The 26864-nt window shown below is 38.8% G+C and overlaps 1 protein-coding gene across 1 annotated transcript in view; it reads left to right on the plus strand.

The window, feature by feature from the left end:
- Positions 1-26864, plus strand: part of tweek (transmembrane protein KIAA1109 homolog tweek) — a 443660-nt gene that overhangs the window by 324607 nt on the left and 92189 nt on the right. The window contains exons 17-18 of the mRNA XM_017630557.1: positions 26438-26627; positions 26690-26854. Coding sequence (XP_017486046.1) covers positions 26438-26627; positions 26690-26854 — 355 coding nt within the window. The remainder of the gene's footprint in view (positions 1-26437; positions 26628-26689; positions 26855-26864) is intronic.

Genomic DNA, 26864 nt, shown 5'->3' on the forward strand with positions numbered 1-26864 from the left:
ACTCTCAGTTTTCCATTTGACAGTTATCTCTTACTTAGTTGGAAGTCAGATGACTTTTTTCTGTATTGTAATTTATTGAAGAAGTGATCACCAGTAAATAATATATTTAATCAGGAACCATAAATGTAAATAATAGATTTACTGCGGAAAGGCGGGACCGCTCAAAAAATTGTCGAATTTGCTACTTGAAAATGTTAAGATTGGGAAAAAAATATGGCCTAAAGTGTTCCCAAGGACAAAGGAAGTCTGTCAAAAAATATTACGGTCCGATATCTTGTGAACTTAGCAGCAAGTACCGATGCAGCCACTATTACAGAAGCGCTTAAGGTTACTTTAACTTTAACGCAAATCAATAGCGGCAGCGAGGCGAAGAATTCCCAAATTGTCCCCAAAGGCATCATAAAGAAGAAAAAAGCAAATTTGATCAAAATACATGTGCGAGTGTGGTAGCATTTTGCCGGATCACACGAAAACCGGACCGTTGCCTATTGGGATATGGTAGGCCTTACAGAATGCAATAAAAAAAACACATGTTTAAGATTTAATTGAAGGTTAGTTGGTCTGACAAGACTAAATTATTAGCTTTCAATCAAATGGCTGGGCGTGGTATTGGAACAAAGACCAAAAAATAAGCCTAAGCGCATCATCTAAGGCAAACTGTGAATCACAGTGGTCGGACAATAATAGTTTGGGGTTGTATTTAAAAAATTTTGTTTGCCCGTTACTACGCATTATGCGTAAGGAACAGTATCTGTTCATATTTCAACAAAATTTGCAAGATGTAGTCGAAAAAATGAGTTTCCGCTGAAAAATCACTCAAAACACACTGCACATGTTCGCAAAGCCAGGATACAAAAGCAAAAATTTGCAAATTTGAAATGACCTCCGTAATCCGCGGACATGAATCTCATCGAGAATTTGCGAAATCAACTAAAAGAACAGCTTAATAAGTATCAAAGTCCGTAAAATCGAGTACATGAGCTGCGAAAGCAAACTAAGGATATATGGGAGGATATACCTCCAGAATTTTTACAGAGATACAAATAAGGTATGTCAAATCGCATCCAGGAACTGAAACAAGCGAAAGGGTACTGAACATTGTGTTAGTAGTTCTTTTGTTCGTGAAAATTGTTAAAAAGTTCTTAAAAATATATGAGTGCAAAACTGTAACATCTGCCTTAATTTACATTTTTGTCTGCTGGTTTTTTTATTGTTGTTGTATTGACTTCAAATCGCTATGAGAGAGGGAGTAGGGATGTACCAACAAGAACATACAACAAAAGTATGAAAGTCGTTAGAACTTGGAAAGATAGCGATGGCTGAAGTAAAAAGTGTTACACAATGTTACAGTTTTGCCCGTCACTTTATATATATAACAGCTTCTTTCGAAAGTCGAAAGTTTCTCTGAAATCTAAAGATTTTTTTTAATAATTAACAAATAAAACTTATTCCAGTAACTTACATTATCGAGTTCACCTCCAGAGGATTGGAAGCATCTCTCAATACCTTCTTACTGTAGCCTCTATGAGAGTTTCATCAATTTATTCACTTGAATTTAGATAAAAGGCAATTGAGGTTGAAGGAAACATGTTTTTTCTTAATTTTGTGTGGCTTATGAGAAGTTTGCGCGACTTTTAAGTACAAAATGTTTGCTTTGAATATATTTTAACTAGACAAGAACAGCTGTTTCATTTAAATTCAAAACAAATGGTAAACAAATACCACTGTCATTCACAATAGTACATCTATCCGGCGTGTGGAAACCATAATACGAAAACTCATTTTATAAGATACTTGCAAGCGTTTATCGTCTATCGTATGAAAATTCATAATAGGGGGTTAGCATTTCCTCCAATTTATTTGTGTAAAATTTATTATTTATTTAATGATGTATGCAAGTACTTATTTTAACTGCAATTTTGTTTTCATAATATATGAAAAATATGCATATTGCGTCTTTTAAATATATCCCAATCAATAGGTTATTATTTTAAGAGAAAAAAACTATTTTTGACAGAAAATTATGATCTCCATTAACAACTTATTAAAAATAATGGGGCTAGTCACAGATAAAATAAAGTCTACTTTAAGCAGCTTCTTTGACAGATTTTATTTCGACTATGGATGTGCCCTAATTAATAATTTTCGAAAGGTAAAACAAGTAATTTTTAAGCAAAAAACAAAATCGACTTCAACTCTCATATAAAAATTTAAGATTATCGTTAATCTCTTCATGATCCAATTATCCGATTTACACCAAATTAGAATGGGACCACCTGTGAGGTAACATCTTTCCTTTACAAAAAGAATTATAGAAATCGGTTAACGTGGTTTAAAGTTATGCGGTAACATACATAAAAAAAATAAAAATATTCCGACGAATTGATAACCTTCCTCCGTTTTGTGAAGTCGGTTAATAATGAAAGTCTTTACATGCATGGTATAAACGATTTGAATGACTTGAAGACACTTGGTAACACTGTGACTGCCTGTTTTTCCGTCGTGTTGCTCCCTTAATAGGCTGTGTGCTTGATGCTGCGTGGTAGTGCAGCTACATGTTGCTGTGTGATGTTCCGTTGTTATGGTAATGAAGAGGTTGTCGGGTGTTGCTATGACTTGTGTGTTGCTGTGGCTTGTTGCGTGGCTGGCTGCTCTGACTTGTGCTGCTGTGGAATATTGCGTGACCGGCTGCTTTGATTTTTGTTGCTGTTGTGTGACTGACTTGGTTGGTGGTGTGGGAGTCTGTGTGGGCTAAATTCCCCATATGTACTCCCATTGCAGAAATTCGTTCCACGTCTGCGTTGCGTGGGAGACTGTCCCTCTCACTCTGAAGGCCACGGCCCAGAAGTATCGCTCGTGGCAGCACTCCTATGTCGCCGAGGTGGTGGGTAGTCTCTCAGTTCGCCAGGACGAGCAGGTACCAATACCCGACTGTGTTGTGGGGCGCTACGACTGACCGTTTCCCAAACAGGTCCGTCTTACGTACCCAACCATGGTAGTTCTTTTCCGGGTTTCCTTTTTGCGTCAGCTGCCAAATCGGCTTCTAGGCCTCTCGCCCATGCGTCCATTACCGTATCCGTCAGCCAGTGCGTTCCCTCAAGTGAGTGGAGGTCTACCGGATACAGCACGATGCCACCAAATTCAAAACCGGACCATGCTCCTCCAGTGGCATTGTCTCCTCCTCTGAGGAGAGCTTTACGATCGGCGACTGCGTTCGTATCGTCGGTAACTGGCTGCCGGCCCAACTGGTTGGCTTGGGTGGGTTCTCGCTTGCGCTAGTTAATATCGTTTACACGATATGAGTTAAAAAAATATGTTTTCTCTGCACGGTGAGCGTGCTTTCTTTATTTACATATTCTTAAGACTTCTTTACATTTTGAATTCTTAGTTCTATTTATACGATTGAAATGCGGCAGTGGTTATCGCAGTAGAAAATTCTATTGCTAGTTGTTTACTAGTATTTATCTGTTGTTCAGCTTGTTTACTAGTATTTGTCCTTTGTTTAGTTTGTTTACTAGTCTTTATCTGTTGCTTCGTGTTTATCTTTGTTTTCTTGTGGGAAATTCCGTTTGGGTCGCTGCCTAATACTGGTTGTATCGATAACGCATTCGCTGCATGTTAGAACGTGTTATGTCGTGTCTCCCCCTTGTTAAAAAAGGTGTCCGCACCTTTTACTGTTGTTGTATTGTGAGGCGGGTCAATTCTGCTTCGTATATTTCGTTTACGCGTTTTCTGTTTTTTACTTCCTGCCTTATTTTGTAGCATTGGCATATTCTGGTCGAGGAGTACACGAAGAGTGCTAGAGTTGCTAAACCGAGAATGCTATACAATGCAGATTTTACCGGCTGTTCTTCTATAAGTATAATAAATGTATACATTTTTTGTATATTCGTAAATTTGTAATCGGACTCTGAAGTGAGAATTTTCATTAGTGTGGGAATGCATTGCGTTTTTTGTTTCTTCTTGATGGTTGAGGTATATTTTTTCATTGATGTTTGTAGAGATGTTAAATTGGATAAGTTTCGGTCCTTTGATTGGATATCTGTTCCACGTGTGTTCTCCGTCTGTGATGATATTACCGTGATCTAATACTAATAAAGGTTTATTGTTTCCTTGAATGACGTTACATTTAGCTTCCTTATCTTCTAAAAGTGGTATAGTACAATTGTCCTCTGGCAATTGTTTACATATATTTATTCCTACATAATTCTTACATTTAGCTACTCTAGTATATTTGTTGCTACCTTCAACAATGTATTTGTCGGTAATTATTTTCCCATGTCTATCCATTAGTGGTGTTATATTATATAATTTACATTTGTTTGTTATAAGGGGGTATTTATAAATAGTTATTATGGCGGTTTGGTATTGGAAAATATGTATATCCGCATATTCTAGTATATTTATTACAGGTATATCAAATTGTTCGTTTGTTATTATTTCTTCAATATCATTTAAATTTAAAGTGCCTGAATAAAAATTTTAATTTTTTGCAAAATTCATTGTATTTGTGATGGCTACAAGTTCTTGATAGACTTCATTTATTACAATTTTTTCTGATACTGTTTTAGGGTCTAAGGTTTCTAAGATTTTTTCGAGTTGAGAATTTATTTTTCGTTGTTGGTTGTAGTTTTTTATAAGTTGATTGAGTCCTGTTTTAATTTCTATTAGGTCATCATGGTCTGATGTTCCTGTTATAAATTTTAAGATTGAACCTAAGAAATTCAACGATCTCCTAGCTCTATGTGATGTTGGTATTAGTTGCGATTTCAAGATTTCTATCCTGTTTATTAGAAAAGTTTCTTCCTGATTTTGATTCGTTTGTACCGGTTTCTTATTATTTTTTCGTATGGTGCTAGAACTGCACTCAGGTTAGCTATATGGTATAAACATTGTAGTTCTCGAATAAAAAGGATGAATCTGTTTCCGTTAATACATATTTCTTGNTGTACCGGTTTCTTATTATTTTTTCGTATGGTGCTAGAACTGCACTCAGGTTAGCTATATGGTATAAACATTGTAGTTCTCGAATAAAAAGGATGAATCTGTTTCCGTTAATACATATTTCTTGTTATTTAAATCGGTTATTTTGTCACTTTTACCAATTCTTATAAGTAAGGAAAGTATTATTACGGCTCTGCACATTTTGCTTGTTTTCTAATATTATCTTTATGAATAACTTTACCTCTAGCTGTCAAAATTGTGGCCCCGTGATCTTCTTCTACTTTATGTTTATTATATTATCGTTGCTAACTTATTTCTTCTATCGGTTTTTACGTATATGAATTCACCTTTTTTGTATGTAATTGAGTGTCTGTTTTTGTTTTGATATTGCAGGAGTTTATATTGTTTTTCTCTTAAAATATCCTTTATCTCAGGGTATTTTTCTCTGTTGAAAAAGACTTCTTCAGGTTTGAATCCTGTAGTGGAATGAATACTCCTTTGTACTGTTTCACAGCGCTAAATAATTCTTCTCTCGGTGCCGTATGATTTTCCTGCACTAGAGCTTTTGATAGCTCAATTAGTGTGCTATGTATGCGTTCAACTTGAGCGTTCGTCGTTGAGTGATGTATTGGTGTAACTGAGCTGTATATGTACCCCCTTATTCTAGAACCCGAATTTTCGTAATTCGTAGCTACGCTACGAAAAACGAAAAATCCACATGCCCCCGTATATGAATTCACCTTTTTTGTATGTACTTGAGTGTCTGTTTTTGTTTTGATATTGCAGGAGTTTATATTGTTTTTCTCTTAAAATATCCTTTATCTCAGGGTATTTTTCTCTGTTGAAAAAGACTTCTTCAGGTTTGAATCCTGTAGTGGAATGAATACTCCTTTGTACTGTTTCACAGCGCTAAATAATTCTTCTCTCGGTGCCGTATGATTTTCCTGCACTAGAGCTTTTGATAGCTCAATTAGTGTGCTATGTATGCGTTCAACTTGAGCGTTCGTCGTTGAGTGGTGTATTGGTGTAACTGAGCTGTATATGTACCCCCTTATTCTAGAACCCGAATTTTCGTAATTCGTAACTACGCTACGAAAAACGAAAAATCCACATGCTGCAACCCTTGCGGAAACATGTGCAGCATTGCCAGCTATCAGTTGTTTTTCGAAGATAAATAAATGAAGGAAAACAAAGTGGAAAGGAATTAAAAAAACACTCATCATGTGCTTGTTTATTGTAAAATTGGTTAATTTTACATATTTTGAGGAAAATGATGGATTCTGATGAATTTGCAATTATAGCAGCAGAGTAAGAGGGCGCTATGGCAATGGATTCACAAAGGTATGCGGAGCTGTCGGGCATAGTAACCATGGGCGCATCTATGTAAAAAAAACACTCATCACGTGCTTGTTTATTGTAAAATTGGTTAATTTTACATATTTTGAGGAAAATGATGGATTCTGATGAATTTGCAATTATAGCAGCAGAGTAAGAGAGCGCTATGGCAATGGATTCACAAAGGTATGCGGAGCTGTCAGGCATAGTAACCATGGTCGCATTATGTCAGCTTATGGTTGAATTGTTGAACCGCAAGCCAGAACTCCTCCTATTTCTGAAGCTCTGGTTCTCAATCCAGTTAATGCATTAACAGCTTCTTCCAAGGCATTGAAAACATACACTTTGTTACGTCCACCACCTGTTGCGCCTGCTTCTGCCTGAGGCCGCGCTTAGGGATTATAACCCTTACTAAGTAGTAGACTTCTCCTTTCTGTGTTGCCGGAGAAGAGGGGCGTCCGCATGTCAAAGGTATACAAAGGTATTCTTGTGCATATCACTCCGGCTACGCCATCCACAGTATTTTTGCGCAGACCCCACGTCGAAATTTATAAAAAAGTCATATTGCAAACCGAGTTTATTAATAAGCTAGTGGTAGGAAATTTAAAACATTTATCCTAAATAAAATGTGAATCCTTCGGTTACACGTGTATGTTAAAGTTTTTGGATTCGGGTTATGCGTTTGGACACAACAACTGAAAATCTTTGTACAAATAATACAAGTTGATCGATAAGGGGCAACAAAGATTCTTTTTTGCTCGTTTATATAAAGCAGTGGATAAAAATATACGTATATGCGAAAAGCAAATTTATCTGTTTAAATGAACACCATTAATATTTCCTGCAAACACACATCGCTTTACATATTTTATCTCGCTTCCGACACAGAATTGTTTTCGTACAAAATTACGCAAAATAGCTCACTCGTTCGTTTTTAGGCATGCCATTGTTGCGAATTTCGAAAGTTCGAAGATACGATTCGGATTGCAGCATACTATTTCTACGATTCGTAGCAAAATCCGAATACGAAAGAGTTGCAGAATAGGGGTGGTAGTCTGTCGTATACTGATTTAGCTGTATGCTCATTAACAACATTCTTATTGTCTGTCATTAAATATTTTGCGTTAGGGTCATTGAGTGTTCGTGAAACAAAAGCGATAGGTTGTCTGTTTTGGGACAGTACTGCGCCTATAGCGAAATTGCTGGCATCTGTAGTCAGATCAAAGGGTTTCGTGAAGTCAGGTTAATAAAGTTCTACTTGAGCTTGAAGCGCATCTTTGATTTTCTCAATAGCTTCTAGAGCTGCCTCATCTAATTTAACTTCTACTTAGCACTTTTGTGTTTACTAATTATACCATTGTCGCCTCGTGTATTGTCAAAGGTTTAGTCGTTGCTGCAAAATTATGAATAAACTTCCTATAGTAGCTAGCTAGTCCTAAGAATGATCTGAGTTCTTTTAATGTCTTTGGAATAGGATATTCTTTTATTGTTTGAATTTTCTTGGGATCTACAGTTACTCTGTTTGTTTTATTATACATATGTCCTAGGTATTCGACTGAGTTATGGAAACAATTTGACTTTTCGTTAGAGATTTACATATTGGCATTATGCAAGGCGTTTACGATAGTTCTTATATGTTCTATATGTTCTTCGGGTGAGGAGGAATATATTAACACGTCATCTATGTATACGTATGCGAATTTTCCAATATACTGGCGGAGAACGTCATCTACGCATCGCTGAAATATTGAGGGTGCATTCTTAAGCCCAAATGGCATCCTGATAAATTCATACGCGCCATTTACTGAAAACGCGGCTTTCTCTCTGTCTGATTCCTTTATTAGTATTTGGTGGAATCCTGATTCCAGATCTATAGTAGAAAATATTTTTGCTTTTCCGAAGTTTTGAATAGTCATATTTACATCAGGGATAGGATATCTGTCTGTTATNCTGAAAACGCGGCTTTCTCTCTGTCTGATTCCTTTATTAGTATTTGGTGGAATCCTGATTCCAGATCTATAGTAGAAAATATTTTTGCTTTTCCGAAGTTTTGAATAGTCATATTTACATCAGGGATAGGATATCTGTCTGTTATTGTTTGAGCGTTAATCTTCTAATAATTTACAACCATTCTTCTTTTGGGTTTCCCTTTTTCATCGGTGCCCTTTTCCGGAACAGTCCAAATCGGAGAGTTGTTTGGACTTTTCTTCTTCTTCTTTTTTGGCGCTGTAACCGCCTAAGCGATTTTGGCCGAGTTCAGCAAAGCACGCCAGTCGTTTCTCCTCTGTGCCAACTGACGCGAATTGGAAACGCCAAGTGAAGCCAAATCCTTCTCCACCTGATCTTTCCATCGCAGTGGGGGCCTCCCTCTTCCTCTGCTACCACCAGCGGGCTCCGAGTTGAATACTTTCAGAGCTGGAGCGTCGGTGTCCATTCGAACGACATGACCAAGCCAGCGGAGCCGCTGTATTTTAATTCGCTGCACTATGTCCATATCGTTGTAAAGCTCATACAGCTCATCGTTCCATCGTCTGCGGTACTCGCCGTCGCCAACGCGTAAAGGACCGTAAATCTTCCGCAAAATCTTTCTCTCAAACACCCCAAGAGCCGCCTCATCGGATGTTGTCATTGTCCATGCTTCTGCGCCATATACCAGCACGGGCATGATGAGTGACTTATAGAGCGTGGTTTTCGTACGTCGAGAGAGGACTTTACTCCTGAATTGCCTACTCAGTCCAAAGTAGCACTTGTTGGCAAGAGTGATTCTACGTTGGATTTCAATGCTGACATTATTATCGGTGTTAATGCTGGTTCCCAAGTAAACGAAATTCTCTACTTTCTCGAAATTGTAACTGTCAACAGTGACGTGGGTGCCAAGGCGCGAATGTGCTGACTGTTTGTTTGATGACAGGAGATACTTCGTCTTGTCCTCGTTTACCACCAGACCCATTCGCTTTGCTTCCCTATCCAACTTGGAAAAGGCAGAACAGACTTCGCGGTTTTTGTTACCGATGATGTCGATGTCATCGGCATAAGCCAGCAATTGCACGCTCTTGTAGTAAATTGTTCCTGAGCGGTTCAGTTCTGCAGCTCTTATTATCTTCTCCAACATCAGATTAAAGAAGTCACATGAAAGGGAGTCGCCCTGTCTGAAACCCCGTTTTGTGGCGAACGGCTCGGAGAGGTCTTTTCCAATTCTGACGGAGCTGGTGGTATTGCTCAACGTCATTTTACACAGCCGTATGAGTTTTGAGGGGATGCCAAATTCAGACATAGCGGCGTATAGGCAACTCCTTTTAGTGCTGTCAAAAGCGGCTTTAAAGTCGACAAATAGGTGGTGAGTGTCGATCCTTTTCTCGCGGGTCTTTTCCAAGATTTGGCGTATTGTGAATACCTGGTCTATGGTGGATTTGCCAGGTCTAAAGCCACACTGATAAGGCCCAATCAGTTCATTGACGGTGGGCTTCAGTCTTTCACACAATACGCTCGATAAGACCTTGTAACCTATGCTTAGAAGGCTGATCCCGCGGTAGTTGGCGCGAATGGCGGGGTCACCTTTCTTGTGGATTGGGCAGAGCACACTTAAATTCCAGTCGTCGGGCATGCGTTCATCTGACCATATTCTGCACAAGAGTTGATGCATGCACCTTATCAACTCCTCGCCGCCGTACTTGAATAGCTCAGCTGGCAGGCTGTCAGCTCCAGCGGCTTTGTTGTTTTTCAGCCGCGTTATTGCTATACGTACCTCGTCATAGTCAGGCGGTGGAACGTCGACTCCGTCATCATCGACTGCAAGCTCGGGTTCTTCTTCTCCACAACTTTCCGTGCTGCTACCATTTAGTAGGGCGGAAAAGTGTTCCCTCCATAATTTAAGTACGCTCTGGACATCAGTTACTAGGTCGCCATTATTGTTCTTACAGGAGTGCGCCCCGGTCTTTAAACCTTCCGTAAGTCGCCTAACTCTCTGGTAAAATTTTCGGGCATTCCTCCTGTCGGCCAGCATTTCAAGCTCTTCGCACTCACGTATTTCTGCCTCTCTCTTCTTGTTGCGGCAAATACGTCTCGCTTCCCTCTTCAGATCCCTATAGCGGTCCCACATAGCGCGCGTTGCGCCCGATCGCAGCGTGGCCCTGTAGGCGGCATCTTTTTTCTCTGCAGCTTCCTGACACTCCTCATCGTACCAGTTGTTCTTTCGGGCTCGCTGAAATCCGACTACTTCTTCGGCGGCGGTACTTAATGAGCGGGAAATGTGGTTCCACTGCTCGCATATGTCGGTTTGTTGAAGAGTGCTCTCTGAGAGCAGGTGTGAGAGTCGAGTAGCGAAAGCGCTGGCTGTCTGTTGTGATTGCAGCTTTTCGACGTTAAGCTTTCCTTGCATATTTGGGCGCACATTTTTTGCTGCACAGAGGCGGGTGCGTATCTTGGCTGCAACAAGATAGTGGTCCGAGTCGATGTTTGGGCCTCGGAGTGTGCGTACGTCTAAAACACTGGAAGCGTGCCTTCCGTCTATCACAACATGATCGATTTGGTTTCTCGTTTTTCGATCCGGAGACAGCCAGGTAGCTTGATGGATCTTTTTATGCTTGAACCTAGTACTGCATACTACCATGTTTCGGGCCCCGGCGAAGTCGATCAGCCTCAATCCGTTGTCGGACGTTTCGTCGTGGAGGCTGAATTTTCCGACGGTGGTTCCAAAGATCCCTTCTTTGCCCACCCTGGCATTGAAGTCGCCAAGCACGATTTTGATATCATGACGGGGGCAGCGCTCGTACGTGCGCTCCAAGCGCTCATAGAAGAGATCCTTGGATGCCTCATCCTTCTCTTCCGTCGGGGCATGGGCGCAGATGAGCGAGATGTTGAAGAATCTCGCTTTGATGCGGATTGTGGCTAGACGCTCGTCCACCGGGGTGAACGACAGTACTCGGCGACGGAGTCTCTCTCCCACCACAAATCCAACTCCGAATTTGCGCTCCTTTACATGGCAGCTGTAGTAGACGTCGCAAGGCCCCAGACATTGTTTGCCTTGCCCCGTCCAACGCATTTCTTGGATGGCGGTGATGTCAGCTTTTGTCCTTACGAGGACATCAACCAGCCGGGCAGAGGCACCTTCCCCATTAAGGGTCCGGACATTCCAGGTGCATGCCCTCAAATCGTAGTCCTTTAAACATTTGCCGTGGTCGTCATCATTAAGGGGGGTCTCATCCGAGGCTTTGCCTTGCTTCTTCACTGGAAGTGGTTTTTACGTGGCGGGTCCCAAGCCCAGCGCACAACCCATTGCTGGGACGGGGGTGGTTTCGCAACCAAATACACGTTTATATAGCGAGCCGCTTGCTCCAAGCAGACACCCGCTTGCAGCCGCACCTACTGGTGAACAGACGCTGCAGACTTCAGTGAGCCCTTAAACCGAATAAGTCAGAGTGGCCCCACCGAAGCTCCCTCTCTTTCTGCCGTGACCCAAGGCTCCACTCGGATTGGTTACCGCATCTCGCACATGGGTTGCTCACGTTGCCCAGAGTGCGCGAACGAGGACGCAAGAGTCGGGATTGAGTATAGCCATGCAACTGTAACTGCATACCCAGCGCAACGACTATACCCCATTGCACTCCCGCAACGACTATACCCCATGGCAGTCCACTTTTACTTTGTTGAATTATATGATTATCGAGAAGTTTCTGGATTTCTGTATTCACAAAATCGTTATCTGACATGGGATAAGGATACTGTTTAGTCCAAATAGGATCTTCATTATTAGTACTAATAGTTGCTTGGATAGTTGTGGTAAAAGGTAGGACTTCACTAATTTCGTAATTCTTCCTCATCATTTCCCTAATATCATCCTCATATTCTTTGTTATTTATTGTGTAATTTATTTTTTGTTCATCTTCTGCTTTCACAAATTTCTTTTGGTACTTTAAACTGTAGTCGAATAGGTTTATTTCTGCTTTTATAACTCTTAAGTCCTTGTTCACCTAGTATCATATCAAATTCTTGTAGCTCATCAATTTCAAAAAAGGCATATGATGACTAAACAAAGGTATAATTTTTTTAGATTTCAATAATGAATATCCGTAAATAGTTTTTGTTTTTATAGGTTTAATAGGTACTGACTTACCAATATTACAGTTGATACTTATATAATTGTTTGTAGATCCTGTGTCGATTAAGATAGTAACGGGTGTGCCTGTAAGACCGCACTTTATTTGAATACAGGGCAACCCGTTCACTCGCCTAAAAAAGTACTTCCGGTTTCGTACTGTTCTTCGAAATGAGATGTGGTAGATTCGGCTTCAGTTTGATGAGGTTGGTTGATCCTTTGCTGCTTGTATTGATTGAAGTTGTGTGAGGAAGGGTTTCTTTCCCTTTTGAAAGGATTCTGATATCCCTGTTGATGTTGACTATGCCGCATAAACTGCCTAGAGTTGTCCACTTCCATAGGTATCGGTTTATTTAAACGGTCGTTGTGTGGAATAAATTTGTTGCGTTGCACATGTATCCCTGGATTATATGTTGGGCGTTCATTTCGTTGAGGGAAGCGTTCTTCTCCTGGGTGGCTTCTTGTTTGTTGTTGTTGTTGTTGTTGTTGTAGCGGCTACAACAACCCCGCCCAGATCGGTTGGTATCTCAGTCGTTGTCGTCAAGTTCCACTAACGGCAACCCTAGGAAGCGTGCAGCTTCTGTGGGATCTGTCCACAGGGACAGGGCCGTTAGGGTTGTCGGGTTTTCCGGGCATGCGAAGAGATGGTTCGAGTCATGTGGGGTCTCTCCGCATGCCGGACATTCGTTCGGCACATCCTCATTCAGCCTACTCAAGTAGGAGTTTAACCTGCTGCAGTAGCCGGAGCGAAGTTGAGCAAGTGTAGTGCGTGTCTCCCGAGGCAGATGAAGCTCTGTCTCGTCAATGTCCGGGGGTGTATGCCTAGAACGGCATTCACAGGTCTAGAGTCTACATAACTCGAGACTGAGTCCCTGTGAATGCCGTTCAGGGCCTGTCTTGTTTGTTGGACATACCCTGGTTGCGGGTGGCTTCTTGATTGTTGGGCATATCTTGGTTGCGTTTCAAATTGTTGATTATGGTTATCGTGGTGAACTGTGCTGGCAATAGCATACGCATGCTCTAAGTCTCTTGGGTTTTGGCTGTACAACGTTCCACTTGTGTATCTGCTATTCAGTCCCATAATGAATGTACGAACAGCTTCTTGGCTTGCATATGTTTTCATGGCTTCATCGTTTTGCTCATGAGACATTTAAATTTTTGAAAGCGTAAAGTTAAGTGTTTTATCAATTTCGCTATGGTATTCGGATAAATTCTTTCTTCCTTGATAAATTTTTTTCATCTCGTCTTATAACACATACAAGAGTCTTTGGTCCGCAAACGTATAATCCAATCGATTTATAGTCGAATAAAGTTTAATTTCGTGTTGTGATTGCTAAGTATGTCGGCTGCTGTTCCTATCACTGTTGTACGGATGATCCCCACTGCACTGTAATATCTAGGATGTCCTGTGAACGCTTTGATGTCATCCATAAACTTCCAGACTTGTGATCTCCATGAACGATACGCGTTTTTGTCCCCATCAAACTTGGGTAAAACTTTGAATAGCTCCAAATCGATTTCGTTGGCGTTTGTTATTGCAATAGGGATCTCCTCGTGTTCTGTAATGGTGGTGATATTGTGGAAGGCGGTTTGGTTTTCTTTTACAGTACTATGCTCCTGTTGTAGGGAATTTACTTGTGTTAAGGCATCAATTTGTGCTCTTAGTTGTGCTGCTTCGGCCATATTTGTTGTGTCTTCTCTTCTTTGAAATCTTAAAGGGGAGAAATGGGGTTTGTTAACACTTCGTAGTCGTTTGGTAGAATTATCGGATAGGAATGCTTTCATTCCGCGGTGAATCATGGACTTCTTCGAAATTTTTTATTGTTCCGTTTTTCAAGAATGGTTGTGTTATTTCACTTTTTCAGAAACTGTTTTTTTCTCTTTCTTCAAGACCGTGGAATTTATAGTTTCCTGTATTTCAAGGATTTTGGTTTTAGATGACAAAACGTATTGTCATCCCGGTTGAGCCCCCAGTTAATATCGTTTACACGATATGAGTTCAAAAAAATATATGTTTTCTCTGCACGGTGAGTGTGCTTTCTTTATTTACATATTCTTAAGACTTCTTTACATTTTGAATTCTTAGTTCTATTTATACTATTTAAATGCGGCGGTGGTTATCGCAGTGGAAAATTCTATTGCTAGTTGTTTACTAGTATTTATCTGTTGCTCAGCTTGTTTACTAGTATTTGTCCTTTGTTTACTTGTCTATTGTTTCGTGTTTATCTGTGTTTTCTTGTGGGAAATTCCGTTCGGGTCGCTGCCTGATACTGGTTGTATCGATAACGCATTCGCTGCATGTTAGAACGTGTTATGTCGTGACGTCAGCGGTGGCGTTGCAAACATCCCTTAGCTCGCTGGTGGACCCATCGCTTGAGTTGGTCGAGCTGTCGCTCGAGCTGGTTGAGCTGCTGCTCGTTGAACGCCACTCTGTAGGGACTGCTTCCTTCGCTGCGACGGAGAGTGCATCGCCCATACCTGTGGTTATCCTGCCGAGAATACAGTCGGGTGTTGATGAGGTGCGCCCGATCGGATACGCCCTTGCGGCGGCTTCTGCCCAGGCGGCGGTGCATCTGGGGATTTGGTGAGCGTTAATGGCTCGTCGGGCTGACGTGTGTGCGGCGGCTGCCGGTGTGGTAGCCGTAGGCGCCGTTAGGGTGCGCGTGGTGCTGACGATGGCGCGTGCAGCGGTTACTGGCGTGGTAGCCGTAGAGCAGAGGTTCCCAAACCTTTTTTCCCGTAGACCCCTTTCAAAAAATTACTCTTTTCGGTGGACCCCCTGCTGATACATTTCTAAATATTCCCAAAGCTCGTAAAAAAATGAAATGTGAAGATTAGATCTAACTATGTAAATTTGCATAGCGGTTGAATTCCAAAACTAAATTCGGGGTGGCCAAAATAAAACTAAAATATTTTCTTTCTATTATTTTCTATTTCTATTTATTAAGATAATGTGATAACACACTTGCATGTTTTAAAAAATAGAGCTCGTAAATCCATCAAAATACTCTCTCGCTCTGAGGAGTTATATTTTTAAAGAGCACTTCGAGCCCTAGCGTTATTTACATTATCTTCATATCCATAAACTCATGAAATGTTCGACTCACTCATGACTTTGTACGTGGAGTATTTGTAAAATAGTTTAATTGTGTTGATGGCATCATTTTTATTTTTGTCGCTCCAAATGTTAAAGTAGACCGAAAAATATTTATGACCCACATTTTTAAAACACAAAACTTAAAATACCAAAACGTCTACGCCTTTTAGCCAAACTTTTAATTCAGAAACTGACAATAGAGAAAAGAACGAGTCTAAAAAATCGATGACAAATAATCAAGCAAGCAAGAAGCACAAAAAGTGTTCCACTGTCTCATCCTCTTCAAGGCAGGATGGGCAAATGGATTTGTCATTTACGCTTATCACAGTCAGGTGTTTGTGCCACGTGAAGTGACCAGTCAGCAGTCTAACATGTTGTCTGCTCAGTGAGAGCAAAAAACTAGATAGACCTTGAGATAGAGATTGAAGGCAACATGAGTTTTGCCCACCTAAATCCACTCGATGCCTCCCAGTCATTGCTGAGCGAAGTATTCCCCGTTTCTAATGGTTGCTTCGATAGTCGAAAGTGGTCTAAGCCAATTCTGGTAAAATGGTCAGATGTCTCAGTACCAGGTACTCCTGATCCCTGGCACCCAGAGTAAAGCAAGCTCGTTATGCTTACCACCATAATTTAGTCGAGACTTGCATCGTCGGACTAGTTTGGAAGTAGTAAGAGGGCTGGCCAAAGCCTTAAGTGCGGCTTGGTTGTCTCTGCAGACACGTAAACTCTTTCCCCTCCATCTATGTTTCACTACGTAGTCCATGGCTTTGAGGATTGCAATTACCTCAGCCTGGAAGACCAATACATATTCCCCAACAGAAAAGTGAAGAATGGTGATACCATTAACTTCGAAAAAGAGCCGAGGTCATGACCCAGAGTCATTTTGGAGCAATCAGTGAAGACTCGACAATGTGTGAGTCCGGTCACAGTGATTGAATTAACATTATAGAATCTCTTCAACAAAGGTAAGCATTGAAACTACACAAGTGCTTAAATCTCTGCCGCCAGCAACTTCCGTCGCGCCCTCTTAGTGTTTTACCAACATCCGGTTCTTTTTAGTCTGCAGGTGGCCTTTAAGGCTTTCCCACCTATGAAAACACAAAGTGACCGTTAGTGCAGCGGTGCGACAAGAGCACAATACACCACTAAAAAAATTAAAGTTAAATAAAGAAGCTATCAAGAAACCATTATTTTGGTTCCTTTACCCACTTACAACTCATGGACCCTCATATTTTTTTTACGCCAACGTGGGGTCCACCTGGACCACTTTGGGAATCACTGGCGTAGACACTGTGAGGGCACGCTTGGTGATGACGCTGTTGTGGCGGATGCTAGATGTCTTGCTTGCGCGTTAGTCGCGTATGTGGTGACGGCGTGTACCGTGGCAGCGCGTTTCGCGTCGACTGCGGCGCGGCGTGCGGCGGCAGTGCTCGTCAGTTCCGCGTGCCTCGCTGCGGGGTCGGCGCGTGCAGTCGCGACGTTTCGTACACCGGCGGTGGGCTGAGGCCCTAGGACTTGGGGACGAGGACGTTTTTCCTTCTCCTCCTCCACGAGTTCGCGTACCCGCTTTACGCTGCTCTTCCATCTCTCGCTGCGGTCCATAGTTTTTTTTCATGTTGTATTATAATTTTCTAAAAAGCTCCGAAATCCTCGTGTTCACTCTTTGGTGGTTCGCGGTTGAATGACTGGTTGGAGTGACGTGTTAATTCAACGTTAATAAATAATTCAATTATTGTTTTTTTTCTTTTTTGGTCTTTTTTTATTAGCCTCCTCGCGCTTGTGTAGCCGCGCTGGTATGGTACGTTTTTAATTCTGCGATGTTGGCCGTCTTCTCCCTCCATACAAGATTGCTCCTATCAGAGAGGATTTTTGAGAGTAATTTTTGTGTGACGTCACACTGGTGTATTTGCGAGATAGAAATGCCAAAACGCGAGCAGGAATGAAGGAAGAAGAATCAATTTTTCAAGAAAAACGCAAACAAGTTGCACAAGTGTGACGTCATAATTCGTCAAATTCAGTGAGAGCAGAATAGTGGTACCGAGATGGGCGCCACCTTTGTCCTCTACAACAGGCTTTCCCAAAGTGGGTGCCGCGAGCGTATGCCTGGGGTGCCGCTAGTGGCTACAGTATACTAGTGGTGCGGGCAAATTCTTTAAACTTTCCATACACAACGCAAGCGGTTTGATCAAACTTCAACATGGTGGCCAGAAAATCAAAAAATTTTGATTTTTATTTAAATTACCTTCAGCGGCTCGTCAAACCCCATACACAACAAAAATGGCTTGCAGCAAAGGGATATCTGGCTTGGTTTGTCAAGCCGCTTGTGTGGTGTATTTCGCTCTTAAGCGTAGCTCACCAGTACGTTTTGTCAACGAAAAATTGGATCAGAAAATTTTCAGAAAAATAGCCGAAAACGCACCCTTTTCACAACCATTTTCGGTATTTTTGTAGACCTAATCCGCGTTTCATCCACTTTTATTCCCGTTTTCGGATTAATTTTCGAATTTTTTACTGGCTGGGCCGTTCTGGTAACAAGCGCAGCAGGTTCGCGCACGTGTATATGTTACTTATTATTTGGAACTTCACAATCACACTGTGAAAGAGCGAATCAACACGATTTTAGTGGCAGTCGAGAACGAACTTATAAAAAGTTTGAAAACTTGTGAATTTTTTAGTTTGCAACTTGACGAAAGTAGCGACTTAGTGGGACATAATGTTCTTGTGTTAGTGAGGTACCCATTCGCAATTCGAATCGAAGAAGAACTTTTGATGAGCGAAGTACTTGAGACTTACACCACGAAAATTTTTAAAGCTATCGACAAATTTGTACAGAAAAACGCAGCAAGTGTGCGGATATTTGCAGTGGTTGGAAAAACGAAATGATTGATGTCTATGATGAAGCAAGAGGCAGAAAATGCCACGAGAAGTCACTGTATGATCCGTCGGTGTATTCCCTGGCGACCAGGAAGATGCCGCCACTAGATTTAAAACCCGTATTGGATGACGATGCGAAGATAACAGAGGCTTGCAAAATTGAAATACATCTTTGGTGTTTTGTAGCACGTCGAGTTTTTTTTATTGGTGACATGTATATTCTAGAATGTTTAGCAATTTGCATGAAAAGCCCATAAATAAAGAAAGTAAAGCCTGCTATACAGTTCAATTAGAACGTGAGCGTGAGCTCGTTATTTTGACCGATATCTTCGTTATTACTTAACTTTTTGCAATAGTTGATGCATGAAAAGATAGGGAAATAAAAAATCTTTCAGAATTATAGAATAAAAACTGATTTCAAATGCATAATATGCCTTTTTTTCAAGCGCACACTCAACTGTGTGCGTACGCAAAGCATTCGCATGTGAACGACAAATTTTGACAGATGTATGTGAGCGTCCACAAGAATACAAATGGAATTCTTTAAGGGCCATTCACATACAACTTTCCTCGCTTTGCTTGACAGTTCAAACTTTGACAACAAAGCGCGAAAAGCAGAAGTTATGCTACAATAAACGCTTTGACAGCTTTTGTGTTCTCCTTTTCCTCAAAATTTTTTATCTGTCAAATTGATAGCAATATATAATATGCATTAATAATTGCAATAAAAATTCCTATTTACCCTATTTTTGTCATTAAATGCAAATGCAAGCGCACAAGAAAAGATAAATGTAGACAGCTGATTGCCAAAGCGGGCAAAAGTTGAGAGTTGCCCAAGATTTTGCTTGGTTTTGCTTTGCTCTGCTTCAAACGTTTCTTATGTGAGCATACTCATGCATATGCCTACATCGATCTTATATGTCGAAGCAAAGAACTATCAAGCAAAGCGAAGAAAGTTGTATGTGAATCAGCCTTAAAGGTATTGGCCCAATGCAGGCTTGCTTTGCTTGCCTCGCTTTGATAACTGTCAGAAGTTATTTGGAATATACTAAAATATATGAAGGCTGGCCAAATGGCAGCTTTTCTTGACTTGCTTTAAGCGCCTCAAAGTTTCAAATAGGCAAATGTTTTATTTGAAAGCGTTTCGTAGGCTTTTGACAAAAAGGTATATTCCCGTTCTAAATCAATTCAAACAAACTGCTGCAGACTTGTATGTACAAAAATTTTCTTACGTAATTAAAAAAAGTATATATAATATAACTTATTTAAAGTTTAATAAAAATGATTATATGTTTCCATATTTACATTTAACATATCGCTGGCTGAAAAGTTGCTAAGTCCACTTTTACAAATTTTACAGGAACTTTGAATACAACATTTTGCGTGTTTAAAGCAAAGCAAAACTCCATATGAATCAAAAGGATTCGATCTCTGTTAAAAAATTTCGTATTATTTTGGCCTTATCGGATTTTCGGTGCCTCTTCTGGACTTAGACAATTTGCCTTTCATTGAATATAAATGAGAGAAAATAAAACAAGTACATTAATCCTTAATTTCTCTTGCTAGCTAGCGATATTTATTATGTCAAACTACTGGTCAGTCGTCTCTTGAAAAATTGGAGTTTTTTTTATTTTTAATAAATGTACCTGCATTCAAATTCGCATCAATTTAAAAATAAATCTGAAAAGATTGTATTTTTTTAGTTTTCTGGAATTTTGTGGGAAAATTATTCTTAGTGTAAGGGAACATACCTTAATTTTTTAACTACATAGCTGGTAGCTTTGACAGCGTACCAAGCCGTCATTTGGCCAAACGAGTTTTTGAAGTAAATGTCAGAGCAACCAGCTGTGTAGTTAAAGGCCCCTATTATGAGTAGCATTCGATCTTCCACTGTGGTCGAAAGTGCTTATCGAACGAATTTTCATTTGGTATTATAGCGCTTATTCGATGAATTCGCTTGTTTAGGTTGTTCACAATAGTATATTTTTCACCGCTGAGAAGCTTTGTTTACAGATCGAGCAAACTAAATAGTGTGCTTATACATATGTACATATGTAAATTTGTGCAAATTAAAATGAAATAAAAAAGGAAGTGAGTTTATAAAAGCGTGGTCAAAAAAATTTTAATTAGCAGAACGGAGTTCTGGTTGAACGATTCGTCAGAGGATGAGGGCTCAAAAAACTGGCCAGGAGCAGAAAGGGTGAGAGTTTAAGTGCAGTGTTTCGAACATGATACAAAAAAGAAGGTAGTTTCATTACTACTATTTTTTGATTATAAAGCAGATTTTTGACATTTCTCCAGATGAAAACATTAAGTATAGCTTTGCCACATTGTAATTTTTTGGGCATGGAGATTTTTTATTAAATATTTGGGATTTATTAGAAGGGAATAATGTACATATAAAAATGTCAAGTTAAATTGTCCGATGAACAAATTTAAAAGATTTTATTAACCATTTAAATATCCTACAGAGATGAGATAATAAAGTAAAATTCAGTTTTGACAATTTTATTTATAAAAAAGCTTTAGAGGGTAATAAATAATAATGCTTTGTTTTCCAAAGTCATTTTATTCTAAACGAACAAAACATGAAACAAAGCATTAATTTAGGTTATAATTTTATTTACACTTTTGCAGATATTTAAATATTTACACTCCTTTATTTTTCTGTTCAAGTATCTTATTCTAAAAAAGGTTATCCTAAAAAAGAACACTTTTGGATTTTTTTCTAATTTTATTTTGGTATTGATTAGCAAATTGTAAATAGATAATTTGGAGCAATAAGGAGTAAATGTCCATTCATTTTGACCAAAATTGTCTTAGTTCCTTCAAACATTTCAAAAACTGTAATCTATGTAAAACTGTGGGCCATGGTGCAGGGCAGGAATTTTAGCATTTAACTTAGATGGCCGATTTTGACACGCTGTGAGTCTGAGGTTTGTGCCACTGAACCATATCTGACAGCAGGTTGGCGCTCCTCGCATTGAAATTCCAAGAGCTCACCGGTAGCATATATTCCCTACACAAACCTACACAAAGGAAACTGCTCGGGGACCTGTAGCACCAGGGCCCTCCATTGCTCTGCGATGAAGTTCGATTAGGAGTAACTGGATATACGAAAAGTAAATTACATGCTAAATCGTTTATCAACATGAAGAACCAATCCGATCCTTCTTCTTACAAGGTACGAAGTAAATTAAAGACTTACTTGGGCGTTAATTTTACTCCAAATTAACGTTTGCGAAGCACATCTACTTTATTGTGTCCAAATCCTTTTACCATGATTGGCTTTATAATGAATACAAGTATATAGTATATTTAATACTAAATAGTTTTTGCGTTTTTTTAATTTCACGGAAGGTTGCTTTTGTTGCAAATATAAAGAGGTGCACATGTATAAATTTTAATTTTCCTAGCTGCTCGCAACAAAGACAAATTTTCTGTTCATTTTGTGATTTATTTATTTTTGACAAAAAAAATATTTTTGGGACTACGTATTTTAGCACGAAATGTCACAATCTGCTTAATTGTCAGGTAGTTAATATGGCGCCCGAAAAGTGACAATGAAACTACCTTCTTTTTTATATCATGGTTTCGAATATATTTTGACATACAATATATTTAAGAAATTTTGTGATCCAAATCTATTTAAAATATATTAAAACTATAAACAGCTCCATGATTTTGTTTTCAGAGATCGTGCCAACAGCGTATAGGGATTTTATTTTATATGCAAAACCAGACTTTCGAGCTTGTGTTTACTATTCACGACGTTAGAACTGCTTGAAATTAATACAAATTGTTTAAAATTAGTGTCTAGCCGCCAAAAAGTAAGAAAACAAATGCAAAATCATACATTTTTTAAATTTTCTAACATTTCGCTACACCAACGAAAGCAAAATTCTGTTCGACAGAAAATTCGATACTCAACGAAAATTTCGACACGCTTGCATAGCTCATAATACGAATTTCGCTTTCGATCTTCGATAGCCAGCGAATATCGAATGCAACTCATAATAGGGGCCAAAAAGTCAAGGTCTGTTTCCTTACACTAAGAATAATTTTGCCATCAAATTCCAGAAAATTAAAAAAAAAGAAATACAAAACCATCCCTTCAGATTTATTTTTAAATGAATGTGAATTAATTTTTGCATTTCAAAGGAATGATAACAATTATACATACATATATTACTACATATATGTACATTTATTAGAAACAAAAAACTCAAAAAAAAATCGATTTTTCAAGAGACGACTTACCAGTAGCTTGACATCATAAATATCGCTAGCTTTGTGTGAAAAGTTGATAAGTCTGCATTTTATGAAGCCTCAAATTTTGACATAGAATGTAAGAGAAATTAAGGACTAAGGTACTTGTTTTGTTTTTTCTCGTTTATATTCAATGAAAGATAAATTTTATAAGTCCAAAAGAGGCCCTGAATATGCAATAAGGCCAAAATAATACGAAATTTTTTAACAGAGATCGAATCCTTCTGATTTTTATGGAGTTTTGCTTTGCTTTAAACACGCAAAATGTTGTATTCAAAGTTCCTGTAAAATTTGTAAAATGGGACTTAGCAACTTTTCACTTTAAGCCAGCGACATGTTAAATATAAATATGGAAGCATAGATTACTTTTTATTAAACTTTGAATTACTAATATTATACATATATTTTTTTAAATTACGTAAGACAATTTTTGTACATAAAAGTCTGCAGCAGTTTGTTTGAATTGATTTATAACGGGAACATATCTTTTTGTCAAAAGCCCACGAAACGCTTTCAAATAAAACATTTGCCTATTTGAAACTTTGAGGCGCTTAAAGCAAGTGAAGCAAAGCTGCCATTTGACCACCCTTCATACGTTTTAGTCTATTCCAAATAACTTTTGACAGTTTTCAAAGCTAAGCAAGCAAAGCAAGCCTGCATTGGGCCAGCGCATTTTGCCTTTGCGAACGTTCACGCTAGCGCTCGCATTCAACTGTATAGCAAGCTTAGATCAGTGAAACGGTTCCACCAGCAATTTAAATGGGAAATTATTTTTTATTTTCTGTCAATTTCCATATAAAATTCCAAAATTTAAAACCATTTTTCACTTAAATTGCTTTTGTGAAATTGCCTGTAAAAGTTGTTTTCTTAGCGTTAACGCGCATTACCAGCGTTAACTTGGAAGGTTTAGAAAAAAGCTTTGTCGAATATTTTTCCAACATTGACTCTGAGGATGTCTACAGCTGGATAACAAACCCGTTTTCATGCGACCCGAAAAGTAAACCTACTGAGATGACAAATTAAGCTTTTGAAAACCTTCTGGATATCAGTGAAGACAGCACTTTGAATATTAAATGCTACGAAGGGGGGCCAAGAGAGTTCTAGAATCTAGATGAAGAAAACACTTCTGTTGGCAAGATCGCACTAAAAATGCGAGTGACTTTTACTTTTACATTTCTATGTGAGACTGCATTTTCAACAAATGCTTGCATAAACAAGTAATTTTTAAGCAAAAAACAAAACCGACTTCAATTCCCATATAAGAATTTAAGATTATCGTTAATCTTTTCATGATCCAATGATCAGATTTAAACCAAATTTGAATGGTACCACCTGTGAGGTAACACTTGTCTTTAAAAAAAAAAAAAGAATTATAGTAATCGGTTAACGTGGTCCAAAGTTATGCGATAACATACATAAAAAAACTAATAAAAATATTCCGACGAATTGATAACCTTCTTCTTTTTGTGAAGCCGGTTAAAAACAAATACACCAGCAAGCTCTCAGCGTCAAATGATTTCAGGGAAAAATTGTCAAAGCTCCCAATAAACTTAAAGCTAATACCATGATAAAAACATAGTAAGGTAAAACCCAAGGCATAACAAGGTAGAAGGGATTTCGACATTTCTCTCTTTTGAACTGCGACTGAAATGTCAACTCTTAACCCTATACTATTCAAAAATTTTTTTTTATATAAATTTTCAATTGTGAGCTGTGCGACTGATTTCAAATACATATAAAAAGAAAAGGAATTGCGAGCGGTGTGTTGTGTTTGTCAAGAGCCTGGACAACAAACTTGTGCGTTATTTTAAACATTCGGATTGTCAAGTGAAGCGGCCACGTTGGCCAATTTGCTGAGATGTTTCATTAGGAGACTCTTCACGTGTGGTCGTGACTTTATTTGTTGCCCATCGCAGCCGAGTATTTCTAAGTGGACGCGTTTGGTCCCAGGTGCAGGATTTATCATACCGAATATGAAAAGAAAATCTCCCTTTCATATACATACATGGATAGGCCAAACTTCAAATGGTGGTCTGATAAAACCTAAACCAGTATTCCTTGTTGACATAAAGAAACTGAAAGTAATTTTTAATAAATTTAATGGAAAGGAAATTTCGAATAGGAAAAATTTAATAGCTAAATTATTGAAGTTAAGTTCTGATGTAAATTTAGAAGAATCAAACTTTTTTAATGACTAATATACTTTAGAATTAAGTATTTCAATAAAAAAATAAATGCTCAAAAACATTGGGATAGTAAATGCAAGAAAATTGTCAAAACGGTTTTATAAATGAGTGTGTTTCATTTAGTGTGTAATTTTGTGTAAGTATGCATTCCCATATTTACATTAAACCCAAAATTCAATAAATAAAATGAAGCTGATTCTAATGAGATTTTAAATATTTTCATATTTACAAAAACTTTCATTTCAAAGATGTTGAGTTCTATCAAATATGGTAAATGCATAACAAAGGGTTAATTTCTCTGTTTTCACTTCTACCTTGTTGAATATGCCTTGGTAAAACCGTTCTCTCAATTCGTCGGCCAACATTTTAAAATCATATAAAATTGAGAGTAAAAAAAAGGAATTTTTCAAAGCTGTTGTTGTTTGAGATTGAAAATGAGAATGTGTGTGTGAGCTTGTGTCTAAAATTTTAAAATTAAAATGCTTGCAAACGTCAAGAATATGAAAAATTCCTCTCAGCGGTTCTACCTTCTTATTTTTTTATCATGGCTACTAATAATAATACTAATAATGGCTATAAATAATACTACGTTCAAACTGACGAGCTAAAAATGTTAAATTGGCTTGAACCAGTTAAAGGCCTGTATGCAGTTCTCAAGAAAAGCTAAAATTCCATACAAAATGACGTACAAGAAATGGCTAAGAAATTTTCCATTATTCTTGAGGAAAGAGTGAGGCAACAGGCTGTGAAGTATCAAAAATGTCAAAATTCCTTGGACACACACACGAAATAATGGCAAATTTTTCTTGACCGATTTCTTGAGAGCTACATACCACCCTTAAATGAACAAAACATGTTCATAAACAAGTTAAATTGAAAATTGAACCAGTTAAATCATTTAACTCGTTTGAGTTGTATCAGAAAGCTTTCTGCTCCGGCCAATCAGAAAGACCCAAAAGCTTTCATTTGACACGCCAGCGTTCAAAAAATTTATATTCTCAAAAATATTAAATTTAAAACTATCAAAAAATATCAATATTGTATGCATGTCTCCCCACCAAAATAGAGGCCAAGCCGGTAATTAGTTATTTCCCATCAGGTATCTTCGTACGCAGAGATAAATAGTGCATACGAACTAAATATTTTAAAGTCTCTAAGTAATCCGTATGCATTAATATCATGAAGCAGACATTCGCACAAAACAAATTGAAACACACTTGATTTTGAATATTTTTTTTTCGAATTTTTATTGGTAATCAAACAACCGTCAAAGTTAACTCAAAATGTTCAGTGTGGACGATTGTGTTTTCCAAAAAGCTCCTTTGCTCTACGTCGTGATATATTCATACATAATCTGTTGACATAGATTCACACATTTTTATGCACAAAATGGCATTTGTTGTATAGTACACTCCGAGCGCGCCTTCCTCGTTCACTCGTTTGGCCTAGCCGAGTGAGTATACAGAGTATACTCAACTCAGTACTGTGAGCAGTGTTGCTAGAACTTTTTGGGCCGACCGGCTAAATTGGGTAGAAAACCGAACCAAATGTTGCAACAAAAAAATTAGTTTTGGGCGAGACGAAGTTTACCGGGTACGCTAGTTCATTATTATTTTTTATTATGTCGCTACTTTCCAGACTAGATTGGAATCTTCTGAGCACAGCTTCTCCCGCCATCACTGCCTGGATGAACCCCAGCAACCGCTTAGCTATTAAAATTGTATCACTAATGCGGGCCTTGCATACGCGCCAAACCGCCATAGCCGCCTGTCTAATGGCAGATGCGTTGGATAACGAAAAAATTAAGCGCAGTCCCAAAATCAAAAAGGTTTGAATAGTTCGAAAATACAAGTGGTGAAGCATTTATAATTTCCTTCGGTTGAATCACAGAGTCGCTATGTCAACAACTACACGCTGCTTTCGAAAACTTTACAAGAGGATCCGAGTTGTCAACTCTGCTTTATAATGCAAAAACTAGTGCTAGACGAAGGTGTACAAAAAGTCGAGCAAATCTTCCAGAAAAGTGACGTGCCACATTTGAATACGTTGCGTCAGGTTTGTTTCT

Source organism: Rhagoletis zephyria, unplaced genomic scaffold (assembly GCF_001687245.7).
Source record: "Rhagoletis zephyria isolate East Lansing unplaced genomic scaffold, Rhagoletis_zephyria_1.1 Rzeph_scaffold_00090, whole genome shotgun sequence".
Classification (NCBI taxonomy): domain Eukaryota; kingdom Metazoa; phylum Arthropoda; class Insecta; order Diptera; family Tephritidae; genus Rhagoletis; species Rhagoletis zephyria.